The sequence below is a fragment of the Bidens hawaiensis genome, unplaced genomic scaffold, assembly GCF_021521415.1.
Source record: "Bidens hawaiensis isolate Kalapana, Puna unplaced genomic scaffold, B.hawaiensis_p1.1 tig00052241_1, whole genome shotgun sequence".
Classification (NCBI taxonomy): Eukaryota; Viridiplantae; Streptophyta; class Magnoliopsida; order Asterales; family Asteraceae; genus Bidens; species Bidens hawaiensis.
The window spans coordinates 34204-55118 of record NW_027506213.1 but is presented as its reverse complement, the minus strand read 5'-3'; the positions used below and the strand labels follow the sequence as shown (position 1 = coordinate 55118).

General features: G+C 37.4%; 2 protein-coding genes across 7 annotated transcripts; both read left to right on the top strand.

Moving 5' to 3' along the window:
* The first annotated feature begins 485 nt into the window (after positions 1 to 485).
* Positions 486 to 1358, top strand: LOC143617114 (uncharacterized). Its single transcript, XM_077089772.1, has one exon. It carries the CDS (start codon positions 486 to 488, stop codon positions 1356 to 1358), a length of 873 nt encoding a protein of 290 aa, XP_076945887.1.
* A 13855-nt stretch (positions 1359 to 15213) lies between these two features.
* On the top strand, positions 15214 to 20378 carry LOC143617112 (zinc finger CCCH domain-containing protein 43-like). 6 transcript variants are annotated; one of them, XM_077089765.1, is made up of 9 exons: positions 15214 to 15860; positions 15963 to 16019; positions 16351 to 16419; positions 17073 to 17138; positions 17309 to 17428; positions 17501 to 17743; positions 17824 to 18093; positions 19537 to 19733; positions 20205 to 20378. In XM_077089765.1, exons 1-8 carry the CDS (start codon positions 15285 to 15287, stop codon positions 19696 to 19698), a joined length of 1563 nt encoding a protein of 520 aa, XP_076945880.1. In that variant the 5' UTR covers positions 15214 to 15284; the 3' UTR covers positions 19699 to 19733; positions 20205 to 20378. The 6 variants fall into 6 exon arrangements, with proteins under 6 accessions (XP_076945880.1, XP_076945879.1, XP_076945883.1 ...); XM_077089764.1 differs by lacking the exon at positions 20205 to 20378 and having other exon boundaries at positions 19537 to 20093; XM_077089768.1 differs by lacking the exon at positions 20205 to 20378 and having other exon boundaries at positions 15966 to 16019; positions 19537 to 20092.
* The last annotated feature ends 537 nt before the right edge of the window (positions 20379 to 20915 follow it).

Sequence of the window (20915 nt, the reverse complement as noted above, 5' to 3'; positions counted from 1 at the left end):
GAAAATATGAATGGTATAAAGGCGTGGGGCCCGGTGGTTGAGATTTTTCGCAAGCGGTTAACTCTTTGGAAGGCCAAACATCTCTCTTTTGGGGGTCGCATCACGGTTATTAAGTCTGTTTTAAATTCCCTCCCATCGTACTATTTTTCGTTATTTAAAGCCCCGGAAGGGGTGTTGGAGAAGCTCGAAAAGTTGAGACGGGTCTTTTTTTGGGGAGGGTCGGAGGAAAAGGCAAAACTTAATTGGGTCGCATGGGATAAAATTGTGGCTCCCATTGAGTTTGGGGGGCTTGGTCTTGGTCGCTTAAGAGACGTAAATGTTTCATTACTTGCTAAATGGTGGTGGCGCTTTAAAAATGAAAAGGGTCGGTTGTGGTGGAAGGTGGTGTGGCTAGTCATCACTCCTCAAGGTCTTGGAATGCCATTCCAATGAAACTGACGAGCCCGTGTCCATGGAACCAAATTGTAAAAATAGACTATAGATTGATGGAGGTGGGGTTAGATATCCATAATTGTTTCCAGAATGTGATTAATAATGGCATGGGGACTTGGTTTTGGTTAGATTGGTGGTTAGGCCCGGTTCCGTTGTACTCTCGATTTCCTAAACTGTTTTTGATTGAGAAAAGGAAGGATTGTGTTGTTGCTGATAAATTGTTTATGGTGGATGGCTGGGTGTGTGGCCGGTGGGACTGGACCCGGGATCCAACCGTAGGTGAGGAAGTGGAGGAGTTTCGGGAACTTCTTCAATTATGCCTTGAGGTAAAAATTAATTCAAGGAAGGATAAAATTGTTTGGAAGGTTGGTGATATGGAAGAATTTTCAGTTAAGAGCATTAAAGAATGGATCTCGGCAAATACTTATACGGCCTCGGAAGTTGATTTTGTTTGGAACCGGTTGGTTCCAAAAAAGGTGAGCTTTGTGGCTTGGCGAGCGGCACTTGCTCGACTGCCGACGTTCGATGCTTTGGAAAAAAGAAATATCCCGGTTGTTTCGAAGTTTTGTCCGTTTTGTGGAGATTTTGAAGAGTCGGTTGAGCATATTTTTGTTTCATGTGGGTTGGTTCAAGCCTTATGGTCTATGCTTACTCAATGGTGTAGAGTCTCCGACCTTTTCTTATTTAGTTTCCATGATGTGTTGAATGCCCACAAGTTTTTGGGAGTCTCAAAAGTTAAGGCCATGGTGTTCCAAGCGGTGTGTCTTGCAGCCACGTGGTGCATTTGGAAAAAGAGAAATGATTTGGTCCATAATGGGAGTTCGGTAAGTCTTCCAGGTTTGGCTGAGGAAGTCAAGGTGGTAAGTTACCTTTGGATTAAAAATAGAGGGAAGAAGCGTGACTTAACTTGGGAAGATTGGTTGTAAGGCCCCGAACCCGGTAGCCCTACTTTAGCGTCGGATTTACCCATAAACAAAGTTCTTACAAATCAGAGTTAATTAAAACTTTCGCGGAATATAAAAACTTTCATAAAACATTACAGCAATCCAAAACTTGCCTTAATTAAACATTCTTGTCTTTCAAAATAAACGTCAATTAACATTAAAACATCTTGAGTCTTCAGATGCCAGTCTCCTATTCACCCACCATGTGCCCGCTCAAGCTAGCTGTCTCATTCTACTCACCTGCGTGCATACTAAAAGTCAGCTACGCTGAGTGAGTTCTAGTTAATCGGACGCCATACAATACATACACATACATACATATCCGAAGATACATATCCATACTTAATCTGTTACCCTACTACCATACATACATATCTACAATCACCAACCTCAGTCTACCGAGAGTACGTTCATAGTCCGCCGTCTATACCTGTACTCAAGATCGTGAACACGTATAAGGTCCGCAGTCCTTACCTATGTTCACAAGTTTGGTACGTGCAAGGTCCGCAATCCTTCCCTGTACCATTCTACTATAACAACACGTACAAGGTCCTCATTCCTTCCCTATGTTGCAACCTAAACCATAGCACGTACGAGGTCCACAGTCCTCCCCTATGCTACCACAACACAAATATAGCACGTATAAGGTCCACAGTCCTTTCCTGTGCTACCACAACACAAATATAGCACGTATAAGGTCCACAGTCCTTTCCTGTGCTGACGCCTATTTACAATACGTATACGGTCCGCAGTCCTTATCTACGTTGGCGTCTATACCTATAACACGTATAAGGCCCACTGTCCCTATCTGCGTTTACATCTATCATCTATATCACGTATAAGGCCCACAGTCCTTAACTACGTCATCACCTGCCAAGTCGATGTCCAACAGAAGCTAGAGGGATTTGCCATCCTAACTTACTACGTCAGACGTAGAACTCACGTACCATTCTTGTACCTGCATACACTTACTTCGCATATACAATAAACACATCGTAGCATAAGAACACTCTAGGCGTTCCTCACATCATTCAATTAACAATCATGCTCCTTGTCGGTACGCGCAATATCCGAAGATCGTTCACGCCCCGACAAGCATTCATTTATAACGATCATACATCATCCATATATAACATTCATATCTTCATTTACAACCTGACAGTACGCGCAATATGCGAAGATCGTTCGCGTACCGATAGTCAATCATTAATATCTATCACATATATCATATATGGCATACACTTACCACTTAAGGTAAGTGTATTAACTAAACACATCGAGTATGCACACAGCCCCGAAAACATAACAAGGTGTGGGGCTAGAAACTCACCTGAATGCAGTTCCTTTCTCCGTTTATCGTGGTTCCTCTCTTTAACTGTGCTCTGCTAACTGTATATAGGTTACACGTATCAATACTCGTCCTATCGTATCAGATTATTTCAACTTAGTGCTAAGTTAAACTCAGGTGAAGTTAACCTCAGGTGAAGTTAAGCTTAAGTGAAGTTAACCTCAGGTGAAGTTATCAACAGGTGAAGTTAACCTTAGGGGAAGTTAACCTTAGGCGAAGTTAACCTTAGGTGAAGTTAACCTTAGGTGAAGTTAACCTTAGGCGAAGTTAACCTTAGGCGAAGTTAACCTTAGGTGAAGTTATCAACAGGTGAAGTTAACCTCAGGCGAACTTAGTCAGCTGGCGAACTTGACAACCAGCGAAGTTATCATCAGGCGAACTTAGCTGCAGCGAAGTTGTCCAGATGCAGCTACTGTTCGTTCTTTATCCCCATAATCATCTTCTTTTCTTAACCAAATAACTCGATTTAGGTATCAACGGAATCGTCTAAGCAGCGCCTACAAACTCTAACCATTCAATCGTTCAAAACATCGGGTGTACAGGGTGCGATTTATGTATATACATACGGGTTTTTCATAGTAACGATTACCTATCAATCTGTAATCAATTTCAGTAAGTTTAGCCTCGTTGGATTCGTTTTTTTTACCATAATAAAATAGATCTATGATTTCTAGACTAAATCCGAACATAAACGAACAAGTTCTCGACATAAACGTACCGTAAACGAGTCGAACTACGAACACGAGCTGGTCTTTGATGTTGCTTTGGTCCGTCACGAAGATCTAGCACCAACAAGCTCGGGTTCTCGTCTCCGGATCTTGGTTCGGGTTGTGTGTGTGTTTTGGTGGTGTATGGATTATGTGTGAAATGAATGGAAAATGGGGATTAAGGTTTATATAATTATGGATCATGGGCTTATGCCCATGACCTCTTCCTTCATTCCCAAGTCCATAACCCATATCCATTACCCAACACTAGCCCGAACCATACTAGCTTCTACTCTATTAATTATTTCCCGACTAACCCGAGTAAACTTTCCCACTGATATTAATTTATTTAATTATAATATTCTTAGAAATTTCGGGATGTTACAAGTTTTCCCCCCTTAAAGAGGTTTCGTCCCCGAAACCTAACTTATTCCTCGTGAAATGAACACTTCTTATATTCGCACACTTTATTGATTCGCCCCCGCTTTATGGGTTATCCTTCTTACTCCCGACTTGCAGTCATCGAGCGGTGATCATGTGTTTTAGCTGTTAAGGTAGCTTCTCCATGAGACCCTCAATGTACCAAGACTCATCTCATCCTTCCAAGGGCTTCGTTTAGTACTTTTAACACTATTGTCTAAAACGACATTTTATCATAACATAATAATCATTCATAACCAAACTCAATATATTACACGTCACTGATAAACATAAGTTTTAAACCTTAACACAAAACAAGTTCTTAAGCAAATGTAATTTAAACAAATAAAACCATTGCATGAGCAATTATTCCTTCATCAAGTGTTCCTCTCTGCAGTTTCCCCAAGTCTTTATCCTTTCGCATCTCCCGCCCCTGCTTCCTTGCAATCCCTAGCCATGTGGTCAGCTTTTCCGCATTTGAAGCACTTTGGACGATCAGGGCATTCTCGAGAGTAATGTCCACTCTTTCCACACCGATAGCACCTGTCTGCCCCAGTCTTGCATTCTCCCTGGTGCACTTGCCCACACGTCTTACATGCATCCTTGTTCCCAACCTTGGCCTTCCTCTCATCAGTTGTTGTCACCATCTCGCCAGACCGCTTAGCAGAGGTAGCCCATTTCTTCTCCTTCTTTTCCTCCACCACCACATCGTCCTCAGTCAGGTCAGCATAAACCACTTCTGCAAGCTCAACAGCAGAGTCAAAAGTAGCAGGTTTATTTGCCCTGACTAACATGCGGACCTTTTGTGGCAATCCCCTCACATAACATTTGATTCTCTTGATCTCAGTGTCAACCATATCAGGCACCAACCTAGATAGTCGGTTGAATTCAGTAGTATACTCACGATGCGCCATCATACCGGCCTTTAAATTCAGGAACTTCATCTCCGTTTTTTCAACCTCGGCATCTGCACAAAACTTCTTCATCACCAACTCTTTCAGATCGTCCCATCTCAACGCCTTGATCTCATCCCTAGTCTTTCTCTGCTCCACACTTTCCCACCAATACATAGCTTCTTCTTCAAATGGCTGAGTAGCATAACCCACAGCTTGGTCGGGACGGCATTCGCTAATGCGGATAATCTTGTCCATAGTGGTTATCCATTGGAGAGTAGCGATTGCGTCTCCCAAACCAGTCAGCTTCGACGGGTCGCATCCTTTGAAGGACTTGTAGTTACACCCACCTCGACCTCTCCTTCCATCACCAACCTTGACAGATCCAGCTTCACTCGAGTCACCCTTCCCTCCCTCACCATCCTTCCTACCATTCTCTCCTGATCCTACAGTAGTTCTCCCAGCAGATCCTTCGGGATTCCCAGTCTTCATGGCAGTTGCCACAGCTTGGGCAATGGCAGCTAGAACAGCAGGGTCAAGTTGATGTCCTTCATTGTTGCTCGGGTTTCCTCCAGCTGCGCCTCCTTCGTCTCCGGTGTTGGAAGCTTCTTCTACCGAGGGTTGCCGGACAAGACGAGGCCTGCCACGACGTCCAGTGCGACCTCCAGTTCCAACAATTTCTCCAGCTCTAGCCATTAGTATTCTAAAAGGGAAAACACAAACGTCGTCACTCTAGGAATTATTTAGCACATGATTTGTAAGGTAAGTAGCTAATGACATTGATCAAGTGTAATTAACTATTTGCATTACTCCTCAGGTTCTACATAATTCCTTTTATGATTTCACTTGTGCTAGTTTATACTTTTAAACAGTTAATCCATCAAACAATCAATCAATTAATCCTATCCCTAACATTATCGTTCATTAACTATATACCTTACCATTACTGAGCTTGCTTGAGTGACACATGGCTATCTTGAATTGGCATCTTCTTTCTTGTCTTACTAAAATCTCATTCTCTATTCGAGTCTAAGCATGTAGGATGCTTAAATCTCTCGAACTTATGCTCTGATACCAACTTGCAAGACCCCGAACCAGGTAGCCCTACTTTAGCGTCGGATTTATTCATAAACACAGTTCTTACAAATCAGAGTTAATTAAAACTTTCGCGTAATATAAAAACTTTCATAAAACATTACAGCAATCCAAAACTTGCCTTAATTAAACATTCTTGTCTTTCAAAATAAACGGCAATTAACATTAAAACATCTTGAGTCTTCAGATGCCAGTCTCCTATTCGCCCACCATGTGCCCGCTCAAGCTAGCTGTCTCATTCTACTCACCTGCGTGAATACTAAAAATCAGCTGCGCTGAGTGAGTTCTAGTTAATCGGACGCCATACAATACATACACATACATATATATCCGAAGATACATATCCATACTTAATCCGTTACCCTACTACCATACATACATACATACATATCTACAATCACCAACCTCAGTCTACCGAGAGTACGTTCATAGTCCGCCGTCTATACCTGTACTCAAGATCGTGAACACGTATAAGGTCCGCAGTCCTTACCTATGTTCACAAGTTTTGGTACGTGCAAGGTCCGCAATCCTTCCCTGTACCATTCTACTATAACAACACGTACAAGGTCCTCAGTCCTTCCCTATGTTGCAACCTAAACTATAGCACGTACGAGGTCTACAGTCCTCCCCTATGCTACCACAACACAAATATAGCACGTATAAGGTCCACAGTCCTTTCATGTGCTACCACAACACAAATATAGCACGTATAAGGTCCACAGTCCTTTCCTGTGCTGACGCCTATTTACAACACGTATAAGGTCCGCAGTCCTTATCTACGTTGGCGTCTATACCTATAACACGTATAAGGCCAACTGTCCCTATCTGCGTTTACATCTATCATCTATATCACGTATAAGGCCCACAGTCCTTAACTACGCCATCACCTGCCATATCGATGTCCAACAGAAGCTAGAGGGATTTGCCATCCTAACTTACTACGTCAGACGTAGAACTCACGTACCATTCCTGTACCTGCATACACTTACTTCGCATATACAATAAACACATCGTAGCATAAGAACACTCTAAGCGTTCCTCACATCATTCAATTAACAATCATGCTCCTTGTCGGTACGCGCAATATCCGAAGATCGTTCACGCCCCGACAAGCATTCATTTATAACGATCATACATCATCCATATATAACATTCATATCTTCATTTACAACCTGACAGTACGCGCAATATGCGAAGATCGTTCGCGTACCGATAGTCAATCATTAATATCTATCACATATATCATATATGGCATACAGTTACCGCTTAAGGTAAGTGTATTAACTAAACACATCGAGTATGCACACAGCCCCGAAAACATAACAAGGAGTGGGGCTAGAAACTCACCTGAATGCGGTTCCTTTCTCCGTTTATCATGGTTCCTCTCTTTAACTGTGCTCTGCTAACTGTACATATGTTACACGTATCAATACTCGTCCTATCGTATCAGATTATTTCAACTTAGTGCTAAGTTAAACGCAGGTGAAGTTAACCTCAGGTGAAGTTAAGCTTAGGTGAAGTTAACCTCGGGTGAAGTTATCAACAGGTGAAGTTAACCTTAGGCGAAGTTAACCTTAGGTGAAGTTATCAATAGGTGAAGTTAACCTTAGGTGAAGTTAACCTTAGGCGAAGTTAACCTTATGCGAAGTTAACCTTAAGCGAAGTTAACCTTAGGTGAAGTTATCAACAGGTGAAGTTAACCTCAGGCGAACTTAGTCAGCTAGCGAACTTGACAACCAGTGAAGTTATCATCAGGCGAACTTAGCTGCAGCGAAGTTGTCCAGCTGCAGCTACTGTTCGTTCTTAATCCCCATAATCATCTTCGTTTCTTAACCAAATAACTCGATTTAGGTATCAACGGAATCGTCTAAGCAGCGCCTACAAACCCTAACCATTCAATCGTTCAAAACATCGGGTTTACAGGGTGCGATTTATGTATATACATACGGGTTTTTCATAGTAACGATTACCTATCAATCTGTAATCAATTTCAGTAAGTTTAGCCTCGTTGGATTTGTTTTTTTTACCAGAATAAAACAGATCTATGATTTCTAGACTAAATCCGAACATAAACGAACAAGTTCTCGACATAAACGTACCGTAAATGAGTCGAACTACGAACACGAGCTGGTCTTTGATGTTGCTTTGGTCCGTCACGAGGATCTAGCACCAACAAGCTCGGGTTCTCGTCTCTGGATCTTGGTTCGGGCTGTGTGTGTTTTGGTGGTGTATGGATTATGTGTGAAATGAATGGAAAATGGGGATTAAGGTTTATATAATTATGGATCATGGGCTTAAGCCCATGGCCGCTTCCTTCCTTCCCAAGTCCATAACCCATATCCATTACCCAACACTAGCCCGAACCATACTAGCTTCTACTCTATTAATTATTTCCCGACTAACCCGAGTAAACTTTCCCACTGATATTAATTTATTTAATTATAATATTCTTAGAAATTTCGGGATGTTACATTGATGTTGATTCAATGTGTAATACTATTGTTGTATTTTGGTGTTTCTTTTGTTGTTGGCGTTAGAGGTGCACAAATCGGTTTTTTAAAAAAAACCGGTTCGGTTATTAATCGGACCGGTTTTTTTTTGCCCGAAAAAAAACCGGTTCGGTTAATAACCGGACCGGTTAATAACCGGTTTTTGTATGTCAAAACCCTAACCGGTCTAACCGGTTAGGACCGGTTTAGAAACCGGTTAGAACCGGTTAATAACCGGTTAACCGGTTTTTTTTTTTAAAATAACCGGTTAATAACCGGTTTTTTTCATAATAACCGGTTTTAAAAAAAACCGGTTTTTCCATTAACCGGTTTGTTAACCGGTTTTGGCTCTAAAACTTGTAACCGAAATACGAACCGGCGGTTTGTAAACCGGTCAAACCGGTTTTTAAAAAACCGGTTTTCGTAAAAACCGGTTTCCGGTTTAAACCGGTAAACCGGTTCCCGGACCGGTTTTTTTGACCATCTCTAGTTGGCGTTGTACACTCTTTTCTAGCTACTGGCTAGTGTTTAATATATGTTTTTTTAGTCGTTCAAAAAAAAATTATTACTATTTTATAAGTAGCAGGGCCGGCTTCAAGAAAACGGAAATTTTTTTGGGCCAAAGGCGAAATTCTTTTTGGCCTTAAGAAAAAGAAACATTTTGTTAGGTTTAAACAATATAATTTTAAGTGGGCTTACTTGGTTATGATTTGAGTTGTGTAAAAAACTTTTGTATAAAAATAAGTTTTAAAACGTCTCAAATAAAAATAGAACTCACAAGCTCGTAGTTATATGTCATAACTCTTTGCCACTAGACCAAGCAAGTGTTTATGTAATTGTGTTGAAACATTGATTATACATATTTTTTTTCATAAAAATACATATAATTTTTTTCTAAAAAAAATATTTCGGGCCTAACAGGGTGTCGGGCCTGTGGCCGTCGACTAGCCTGCCACACCCTTGGGCCGGGCCTGATAAGTAGCCTTTTAGTAATCAACAAAGACGTGTGAAAAAGCAATAAAGTAGTTAAGAAAATAAGGATAGATCATCGGAATTTTATAGGTTTATGAGTGCAAAAGAGTATTTTGTCATAGTAATTTTTTACAATAGATTAGTTAAATTGAATCAAGGTTTTTGAACAATTTGGAAAAAAATTAATTTCAAGTTATAATATCTAGCAGGTGTAGTTTAGGAACAACGTTTTTTTACTGCAAAATATTGTTAATTGATTCATAATTTGATACATGTCGAGGTGGTTTTTCAAAACATTTTTATTTAAAAAGAGTTAACGGGCCAAAGTGTGTTTCAACTTTTAGGTCATGACTTTGGTGACCAATCGTTGCGGTCATGACTTTGGCGACAGATCAAAAGATTGATTTGGAAATTTAAAATTTGGTTTTGGATTAGATTCAAAGTCAATATTTTTTGTCATGATATTTTTTATTTGATAGATGTCAAATTTCTATAAATAATATGTTCGGCATCTTGGTTTCTTTTAAACTACTAACGGGTTAAAGAAGAATCAATTCGTTCAAAAGTTTGAAGAGGTACATATGTTTGTCTATTTAGGTTATACGTTAGCCCACAATAATACCTCACTGTATTTGTATGTATATTTGTCTGAGTCGTTAAAATTTGTGACATGACGTGGTGATATATGACACTAGAAAAAAAACTGTAATAATGTCGTCAATTTACAAAAGTTTGAAATGATTTATGGTTCAAACGTAATTTTGGGATATTCATGTTTATTGAACATTTCATAAATGTGCTTATGTAATTTAAATTGTTAAACTCGTGAAACACACGGGTAGTTAAGCTAGTATGAAATATTGAAGTTAGATCTTTTAATTAATTTTGAAAAAATTTACAATAAAAATAAAAGAAACATATCATTTGAATCATAGAAAATGATTGAATAGACACCATCCATTGTAGTGACTCCTAAATAAGACTAAACAAGAGAGTTCAACTATAGCATGTGCCTTGTTCTACATATATCATTTCAATTTCCAAGCGAGCTTTCATAAAGCGATACATATTCACCAAAAGTGCAGGTAAATGGGCATTGAAGTACAAATCCAAGACTTTAAGAGGTTCACCTACTGGAAATAGAGCTCTTCTCTGCAATTATTGCATTTCAATAAGTTAAAAGTGTGTAAGCCAACCCGAAGGTTTGGACTGGAAGGATCAGACAACCCTAATTTATATAATTTTGTGAAAATCGAATCACCGGAGTTGGTATAAGAAGCAGGCATCCTCGTGATCAAAGGACGTTAGGATTTCGAGCACCTGAAGTAATTAATGGAGACCGTCCAAACCAAGCTTCAGATATAAATAGTCTAGGTTGTGTTCTATATTACTGCATTGTAAGTGATGAAATGTTGTTTGGTGAGAAACATTACACTCTCGACGTAAATACGGTCACTGGGACATTTCACCTTCAAAAGCTAAGCAGGCTTCTAGAATCTCGTCACATCATTTCCAACTTACTTTCTAAAGAACAAGAGATCAGGTACATAATTACTATTTGAGTCACGTTTAGGAGTGCAAACTAGCTGAAACGCCCCAGTAATATTTAGATAGACAAAATCATTAGAAGGTACATCGGTCTTCACTTGAAGAAGGTTAGGACCGGTTTCTAAGACCTTATACAACGTGGAATCATCTTGATTATCATAACTTATATGAAAGTTAACAATTCTTTTAACAAGTACCAGATGTCGAGTGATGCAATGTCTCCCTTCGAAGATGATTGTGCCATGCCTTACGAGTTGTATTTTTCTTTCTAGGATTGTTGATATTAAACTTTAGAAAAAAAATTTCTGAACGTGCGTTTTATGTGGGTTAGCAAGTGAGATCAGTGTTTACAATTCTCGCTCACATGGAAGATCACTTTTAAGACAAGTATTGGCATTCACAAATCTTATTCGGTGTCGCCGTGTCGACTTTTGAAATTGATGGTGTGAAGAAAGATGTTGGAGTTTTGAGGCTTTGAACAAATAGAAAAATAGTTTGATTAGGAAATTTAGGCTATGAATGAATCACCAAGTGACATGTGTCTCCGATTATTTTCTTTTATAAGAACATATATATATATATATATAGATATATACTGAAATTAGACCGATTTGTCCAAACAACAATGTAACATAATCTTTTGATTCTCCGACGGTTCCGTTTTGTGTGTGTGTGTGTATTGAAATTAGATCGAATTGTCCAAACAACAACATAACATAATCTTTTGATTCTCCGACGGTTCTTTTTTGAACCGTCAAGAACAAGATGATGAAACAAATATTTGATATAATATGATGTTGTACCGGAGGAGAAGGATCCATGTCTGATGATTATCAAGTGTGAAACAAGAGATTGAAAGCAGGCTTGTCTGTGATTTGGACGGCGGTGATTGAAGAGAAAGAAAGACTTCAGAGTGTTTAGGAAAAGTGTGAGTGGATAAAGTGAAAGGGTTTTTGGTTTCTCATTTATATAGGGTTAGTCTATCTTGCGATAGAGTTAAAACCTCTCAAATGTTAAACGATTTTACACCCTCAACCCGGGAACTCTAAAAATATTTACAGATTTAAACCCGAAATTAAGAAAAGGTTAGTGTAAATATCTAACATGTTCGAGTTGAATTGTGTTAAAGAAAATATCAAACATGAACATAAGACGATACCGGTCTTATCGAGAGTAAATGATCACTACGATAATAAGGTGAGAGTAAGACAAGAAAGTAAAAACACTTATGAATGGTGTGGGTGTAAATGATCATTTACTTTGTTATAATCATAAATTATATATTTATGCATATATTTACACCAATCACATCTATTAGTATTATGGTACCCTAGATGGGGCAATTCCCTATCCCTTTTCAGAAGGTTTTTTCTAATATGATTGCGAGTACTGTTATGATAATGACCTCTAACCGTCTTTCCCTTGGACCATTTTTTGTCTTCTACTATGTAGATGTACCTTTAGCGTTAGTTGTTCTAGGACGATACACTTATAGGTTGAGAAAACGTGGATTTGGGTCTCTCTTGTGCCTAAAGCAGAAACTACACTAGATGTTTTGTTTACGAGAATTAAAACGAAATCAATTGATTGTTTTATGTGTAACTAGTTTTTCTACCTGACGCGTTCGCCAGAGCAGCTGTCAAAACCCCATCGTTGAAACCCGGGCCTATAGGTAAAACTCAAGTGTTACGAAGATAAATCATCACGAATTCTATCAGTACCGGCTACTTTCGTTACGATATAGACACCATTGGAAAATTTTGAGCGTTAAAACCCAAAAAATTAATTTGTCAAGTTAACATATAAAATCATTAATACGTAAGACAACAAATATTTACGACGATGTTTATTTGGTTGGAAAACCTGGGCGGTGGTAAAACTCAAGCGTGTCGGTCCCGAGCATTGAGACGATAACTTGACACTAATTCGGTCGGCTTTGTTTATGTACGTTACGGTATCGGAACTTAAAAACGAAAAAATATAAAAATGAGGTGGACCAACGACCACTTTGGGGGGGTGTCAGTAAATTTACGCATTGGTAAAACCCGAGTGTTGTCGGTCATTGGCTTTACATAAGGCATCGAGTCTGCGCCAACTCGGTCGGTTTATTTCAGGTTTATTATGATACCGGAGCTAAAACTAAAAAAGTTGACGTTTGGTCGGTTTCCATCACGTTTATTATGGTAACTAAACTAAAACGGAAAAAAACAAAATTCACCAACTAATACGGTGCCAACAAGTGGCCCAATAGGCCACTTGCGGCACCAAAGTTGTTCTTTATATATAGTAGTAATAGTAATTATTATGGCTTATTTACTGTTTGAGTAGGACTTACTTTGTTTTTCTTTTCTTTTTTACTAATTATTCTGGCTCTAATAATTAAGGGTTTATATTGGGTTGTTGAAGCAAACATTTGCTCGAGGTAGCCAACAAGTATCAATCTTGGTGTTACATGAACTTTGTGAACAAGTAAAATACATAATTAAACATTACAATAAAGTTATTGTTTAATTTTTTCTTTTTAAACGACTCCCTCTTTTAAAAATGAGGTTGTGTCACCTCAACCACAAGAGATCATTGGTTTGTAGTTTAATCTTATAACAAAAGGTTTTGAGTATATTATTGTGAACCGCTTTAACTAAAATTTTGAAATAATGTACAAAAATAATCATATTAGAAGAGTGAATAGGGCGTCCAAAACTCATATAATATATAACAATTATTACAATAACTACAATATAATAGGCTGAGAAAACCACAACTTCAACTTTAAAAATTGAAACGACATCCTACCTCACAAACCTCATTCTTTCTCTTTCTTGTCTTTCTTACCCTTTCACTCTTTATTTCATGAATCGAACGGACATAAATGGAGCATGTTCGTGTTTCTTGTTTATCTCTAACCGAACAAACAATTAAACACAAACAATTAAACTAACAAGGATTTCTTTGTTCGTATTCGTTAATTTTTGTAAGTCATGCTTGCGGTGCGCGCATATAATGTATATATGTGTGAACCCTCTTGTGGTCAAAAGTGAAATTGCGCTAATTTTGATGTTATTTTACTAATCTCGTGTCGGAAGGTTAATCAAGCATCATGCGGTGGCGTTCATAGCCGAAAGACAAGGGTATATGCACCAATCGGGCGGTGTTCCGATGGTTGAGTGTTATGTGTCTCATGTCCAAGGCTTCATGCAAAACTACTATCGAGCTGGGGGTTTCACCGGAAGCAGCCTCTCTATTCCTACGGGGTAGAGACTAAAGACAAGGCTATCTACATCTTACCATCCTCAGACCTTACCATAGCTTTGCTATTGGTTGGATATACGGAGTACGATGATGATGATTCATTAATGTTCGTCCATTAATCGTATAAACAATCATTTCATTATTGTAAACAAACGGGCATAAATGAACCGGTGAATAAACATAACAAAGTTAAAACCAATTAAAAGTAAAAAATGAACCACAATTTGTTAACCTCAAAGGGTTATTAAAACTAGATTAAATTATACAGCTCGAAGAAAAAAAAAGAAAAAAATGAGATTAAATTATAACAAGCCTAAAAATATTAAATGATTATATAAATAAATGTAAACTATTGAACATAAATGAACGTAACAAGAAACATAATCACTATAAACATTCATCAATCAACATAAATGAATGAACGAGACATACGTTCGATTCGTTTCACTAAATTAAGTAAGTTTCTTTTTGTTCATTTAGTTTTTAAATAAACAAACTTATATATTAGTTAATTTAATTAATTTAATTTAACATGTATAATAACAAAAATAATAATAATAATAATAATAATAATAATAATAAGAGTTAAGTGTCATTTTAGTACCTGTGGTTTGATCGACTACGCAACTTTAGTACTTTTATTGAATTTTTCGCAGCTGGCTATTCCATGTTTCAAAAAATGGCCATTTTAGTACTTTTTGTAACCCCGTTTATTTTTTCCGTTAAGTCAAGGGCATAATGGTAACTTTAGTTATTTTATTTATTTTCTTTTTGAGTTAAGTGTCATTTTAGTACATGTGGTTTAGTCAACTACGCAACTTTAGTAACCACATGTACTAAAATGACACTTAACTAAAAAAGAAAATAAATAAAATAACTAAAGTTACCATTATGCCCTTGACTTAACGGAAAAAATAAACGGGGTTACAAAAAGTACTAAATGGCCATTTTTTGAAACATGGAATAGCCAGCTGCGAAAAATTCAATAAAAGTACTAAAGTTGCTTAGTCGATCAAACTACAATACTAATAATAATAATAATAATAATAATAAATGGTGATCTTTAGACGGAAGTGAATCATCCGTGAAATCACACTATTGATTTAGCTTATCGTCAAACTCTCGTCTTCAAGGTTTCTTCGAAAGCATTAACAACTCAATTTTGACTGTTAAATAGTAATAAATAAATGTGGTTATTACAAAAATGGAGAACTAGAGGTAACATGGAGGAAGACCCAGATTCATCTTCAGATTCAGTCCTCCAGTCTCATCCACTCATCGATAATGATAATGATGATGATGATGATGATGATAAGCTGCTAATACAAGCCCTCGCTCAAGACCTCCAAAACCTAATATTATCCTGCACACGTAACGAACAACATTCACTTGTAGCAATAAACAGCCAAGCAGTAGATGAGGAGGTGGAAGTGGATCCGAATGAAGTTAGGGTTTTAGAAGAACGAGAAGCTGCTGAGATTGAAATAATATGTGAAGCTTATGAAATTGGGGATTATGAGAATAATAATAATAATAATAATAATAATAATAATAATAATAATAATAATGAAGAAGAAGAAGAAGAAATTAGGGTTGAGGATGTGGAAGATCTGGAGAATGAGAGTTTAAGTGTTGGTAAATCCAAAGGTTATCATTATCCGCTGAGGCTAGATGCCGAGGATTGCGCGTATTATATCCGGACAGGGATGTGTAAGTTTGGGTCAAATTGCAAGTTTAATCACCCTATCAGAAGGAAAAATCAGGTTTAATTACATTATAAATGTTATGTTATGTTAGTTGCATCTTGTAGTTTAAATTTTAAGAATTGGATTTTAGTAAGTTATTGAAAAAGATTTGATTTTTAGCAGCATACTAAGGAGACAAAGAAGCACAAGGAAGAAAATGGGCAGACTGACCGCAAGGTATTTACTGTCTTTATTGATTCAGATGCACTGTTGTACGGTTTTAATTTGGTTCGATTTATTACAAATCACGGTTGTGTGTCGCGATGATAATGCTTGGTTTACTTATGGCGAACATTGATATTGATTAAGATAATCTATGATCTTCAACCTCCTGTTTGTATAGTTAATCCTGACGTCTTGAGTCGTTATGATCGGTGTCTTTATGCCTTTGCGCCTTTTTACAAATATATCTTTGATGTTATGTTCATTGGATTATCAGTTGCATCTAGTAGTTAATACGTTGGATCTCAGCGACTTTATAAGTTACTGAAAAAGACTTGTTTTTTAGCAGCCTACCAAGGAGCCAAAGAAGCAGAAGGAAGAAAACGTGGAGAGGCAAGGACAGACCGAGCTCAAGGTATTTACTTTCATCGTTTAATGATATTCCCATGCAATCTTTATTGATTTAGATGCAGTAATGTACGGTTTTAATTTGGCTTGATCCATCTCAAATCACAATTGTGTTTTGTCACGGCTGATGATAATACTTGATTTGTCTATGTGCATAAGCTATATAACTGATGCTATGTAGTACACTTTCGTTCATAGCCCTTTTTGGTGGATGGAGTGCTAACCTTGATATTTATTAGGATAATCTATGATCTTCTGAGTTCACCCTCCTGGTTGTTGGTTAATCTGACAATCTTTAGTCATCGTGATTGGTGTGTATATGATGTTGCACCTTTTTACAAATCTGACTTTAGTTTAATGCAGTATCATATATCTTCGGTGTTATATTCATTAGATTATCAGTAGCATCTAGTAGTTAAAATTTGAAGAAACCTTACATTGGATCTCAACTACCATATAAGTTATTGAATAAGACTTGTTTTTTTTTATTATAATTGTTGGTGTGTTTATTGAATTTAGTTTATTAGTATATGGTTAATAGGCCCCAGATAGGTTTCTCTAGGGTTTATAGGTTTCTCACTTATATATTAAGGGCTCTCCCTCCATTCTGATTACAACATTTAGTTAAATATTAATTGTCTCTTTTACATTTTTTACCAGCCTATCAAGGAGACAAAGAAGCAGAAGGAAGAAAACGTGGAGAGGCAAGGGCAGACTGAATGCAAGGTATTTACCATCACTGTTCATATACGATCTATATTGGTTCAAATGCAGTGTTTTACGGTTTTAAGCTGGTTTAATTCATCACAAATCACAATTGTCTTTTGTCACAACTGATGATAATGCTTGATTTACTAATGTGCCTAAGTTATATAACTGACTTGAGTTTACTGCAGTATTATACATCTTCCGCGGGCTGTAAGCTTGGAAAAGCTTGCAAATTCAATCATGGAATAAGAAAGACCGTTAAAACACCAGTGGCAGGGTACAACTTTGTGGGCCTACCAATCCGACTGGTATTAAACTATTTACAACCATAATTATATTTAATATAAAACGTTTTGTTTTTTGACTTAATTTCCTTACAGGGAGAAAAAGAATGCCCTTACTACATGCGTCATGGTTCCTGCAAATACAGTCAAACCTGTCGGTTTAACCATCCCGATCCCACTGCAGTCGGAGGCAGTGATTCTCCCACAACGGTTCCATTACAACCCACACCCCAACCAAATATTCCCAGTATGTCCTCATGGTCAACCCCAAGACCACCCGTGATGTACCCACCTACCCAAACCATGGCCCCACCAAATCCAGATTGGAATCTTTATCAGGTGAATGAAACTGACTGATTAATATTTAGTTCATAATTTATTAAATAATTGACTTATCTTCTTGGTTTTGACTTGTTTAGGCTCCTGCTCCGGTTCCTGCTCATTTATACCCGAGTTCAGAGCAGGGCCTACCTATACCACCGGCTTTCTTCCTCAACAATCCACCGAGTGATAATACCAGCATGTATACTCATCATCAGCAGCAGCAGCAGCCTCCTATGTTAGTTTCAGAGTATCCCGAGAGGCCCGGTCAACCTGATTGCGGTCACTTTATGAAAACTGGAGTCTGCAAATACCGGGCCTCATGCAAATATAATCATCCTCCGAGTCGACTTACCAGAACTTCAAAAGTAAGTTCGTCTTCATATGTCCTTTACATTACTCTAAGAAAGTTTAGCTTTCAATCATAATGCATAATACATGAATAACATAGGTGTCTTAGCTTTATGTTATTTCAAATAGGTTATATAAAAAAATAGAGTTAATGGCCATTTTTGTCCCTGTGGTTTGCTACTTTCGCCACATCAGTTCAAAGTTTGAAATTTTGTCAATTTAGTCCTCATAGTTTTAAATCTTAGCCAATTACGTCCCATCCGTCTAAAGACATCCAGCTATGCCGTTAGTTTAAGGGTATTTTTGTCTTTCTTCTTTTTATTTTGAGTTAATGGTCATTTTCGTCCCTGTGGTTTTATACTTTTGTCACTTCAGTCCAAAGTTTGAAAATTTATCAATTTAATGTTCAGTTTAATTCTTTTTTTTTTGTTTATAACCCTGAAGAGCATAATCCAACCCCAAAACAATCGATCATCAACTAAAATAGGTCTGCATTTTCCTGTCGACGACAGTAATCATGCCCCCTCCCCTCGTATTTAGTTTCTAGACGGTTTATAAACTCTCCCCCATTGTGGAATTCATTGGTAAAGTGGTCAAAGCAATTCCCTGAAATCGAATTGTACAGAAAAAACTAAAAATCATTTCTTTGATGAATGCATAATAGTTAGGGTTTAGAGATTAACATATCGTAACGAAAATCTGGGTCGAAATCAACTATTATACATTAATCAATGAAACATTTTTTTTTCTGTACAACTCGGTTTCAGAGAATTATCTTGATCACTTTACCATTGAATTCCACCATAGGGGAAAGTTTGGGAAATGTCTAGAAACTAAATACGAGGGGGGGTATGATTACTGTTGTCAATAGAGTAAATGCATACCTGTTTTGGAGGTTGCTCGATGGTTTTGGGCTTGGATTATGCTCTTCAGGGTTATAGACAAAAAATCTTTTTAAAAAAATAAACTGAATTAAACCGAACATTAATTGGACAAATTTTCAAACTTTGGACTGAAGTGGTAAAAGTATAAAACCACAGGGACTAAAATGACCATTAACTCAAAATAAAAAGGAGAAAGACAAAAATACCCTTAAACTAACGGCATAGCAGGATGCCGTTAGACGGACGGGACGTAATTGACTAATATTTAAAACTATGAGGACTAAATTGACAAAATTTCAAACTTTGGACTGAAGTGGCGAATGTAGCAAACCACAGGGACGAAAATAGCCATTAACTCAAAAAAATAACTAAAAAGGGAATGGGTTGGAAATCACCCATTGTCAAAAGTAGGTCTGTAAACAAACCAAATATTCATTGAACCGTTCGTGAACCATTCAGCAGGAAATCCGTTTATGTTCGCTTATTTAATAAGCGAACGAACATGAACAAATATTTTTGTTTAAGTGAACGAGAACATGAACACGTTTACTCATTAATATAGTAAATAAAATGCAGGATCAGAATATATGCACTTACTTCAGTAGACATGGAACATGCAAATATGGGTCAGCTTGTAAGTACGATCATCCAGTAAACTATAACAGCAATCCGAACACTGCAGGAGAAGGGTATGATTGGTCAAACGGGCCTGGGTCGGTGTTTCAACAATCCGGGTGATCAAGTGGTGCAATTTACCATCCTCGGATACAAGTGTAATGTTTTACTTTGATTTTGTTGGGGGATATTTAAAAAATTGTTTAATGATATCAGGATATGCTTAAATTATTTTCATGGTCAAGTCTTGTACTGCTGCAGCCTATGCTTTTGTTTGAGCCAATGACTGCTTTGCCCTTGAGTATTCAGTGGCATGCAAACAGGCAATAGATTATAGGGCAAATGTTGAAAATCCTATTGCTTTTGTTGAGATCTTGAATCAAAGTTGTTTTACTTTTTTTATATGGTCGAGTCGTTGAACTTATAAAACCCAACGAAAAGGTCTGTTTATAGACTCGAATCATACTAATGACATCTTTGTTGCTTTTTGTTGCAAGTAACCCTAACAAATGGATTGATAAGACAAGGTTCAGTTCAAACAACTAATCGGTTCAGATCATAAAATAGACTGTTAGGTAGCTGATTAAGGATGAACCTATAACTCGTGATTTCTAATGACTTGTCCTTAGGTTGGGCGATGAGAAATCTTGCATCTCAGAGAAAAACTTGTTTCGACTTTGATGTAATGGATTGACATTTGATGATGTTTGTCTCATGTGCTATATTAGTAAATATACAAATGCTACATCTCGTCACATATTCTATTTCCAACCAGTACCAAAACAGGTGGCCATTAGCTTCCTAATCCATGATCTTAAGTCTTAAGTCTTAACCTTATATTTATATTATATTAATGTAGTTTGTACATGATATCTGATTTATGTCACATGCCTGGCGTTTCTAAAACACATCATGGCAAATGGGTCTTGATCAAAACATCATGCCGGGTTCAATCCGGTCTGCACACACTTTTTTAGTGAGTAATTAATGTGTTTAAATCTTACAAATAATTCATGTTCCAACTGATGTTTGCCTGTTTGGTAGGATTTTAAGTGTTGAACATAGTTCCAACTTCCAACACATATGAAACCAACACCACAGACATCCAGTCATAATTTGATTTGCTCACACATAAATATGCAGAAATATATAAATGTTTTAAACAATTTCAGGTATTTATATAAAATGTGACTAATGCAAGTGTGATCATTAGTGCAAAAACCATTCATCTTTATTATTATCCCACTAGTCACCTTTTTCTAAAACAAATCAGACAAAAAAAACATTATTTACACTAAGTGGTAAAGCAAGAGTACCCATTGAGTTCCTTCCTCATGCTA

Coding starts and splice junctions, on each gene's coding strand:
- LOC143617114 (XM_077089772.1), top strand. CDS start 486: ATGGAGGTGGGGTTAGATATCCATAATTGTTTCCAGAATGTGATTAAT.
- LOC143617112 (XM_077089765.1), top strand. CDS start 15,285: ATGTGGTTATTACAAAAATGGAGAACTAGAGGTAACATGGAGGAAGAC. Junction 17,139..17,308: donor AAGGGCAGACTGAATGCAAG/GTATTTACCATC, acceptor AGTTTACTGCAG/TATTATACATCTTCCGCGGG. Junction 17,429..17,500: donor TGGGCCTACCAATCCGACTG/GTATTAAACTAT, acceptor ATTTCCTTACAG/GGAGAAAAAGAATGCCCTTA.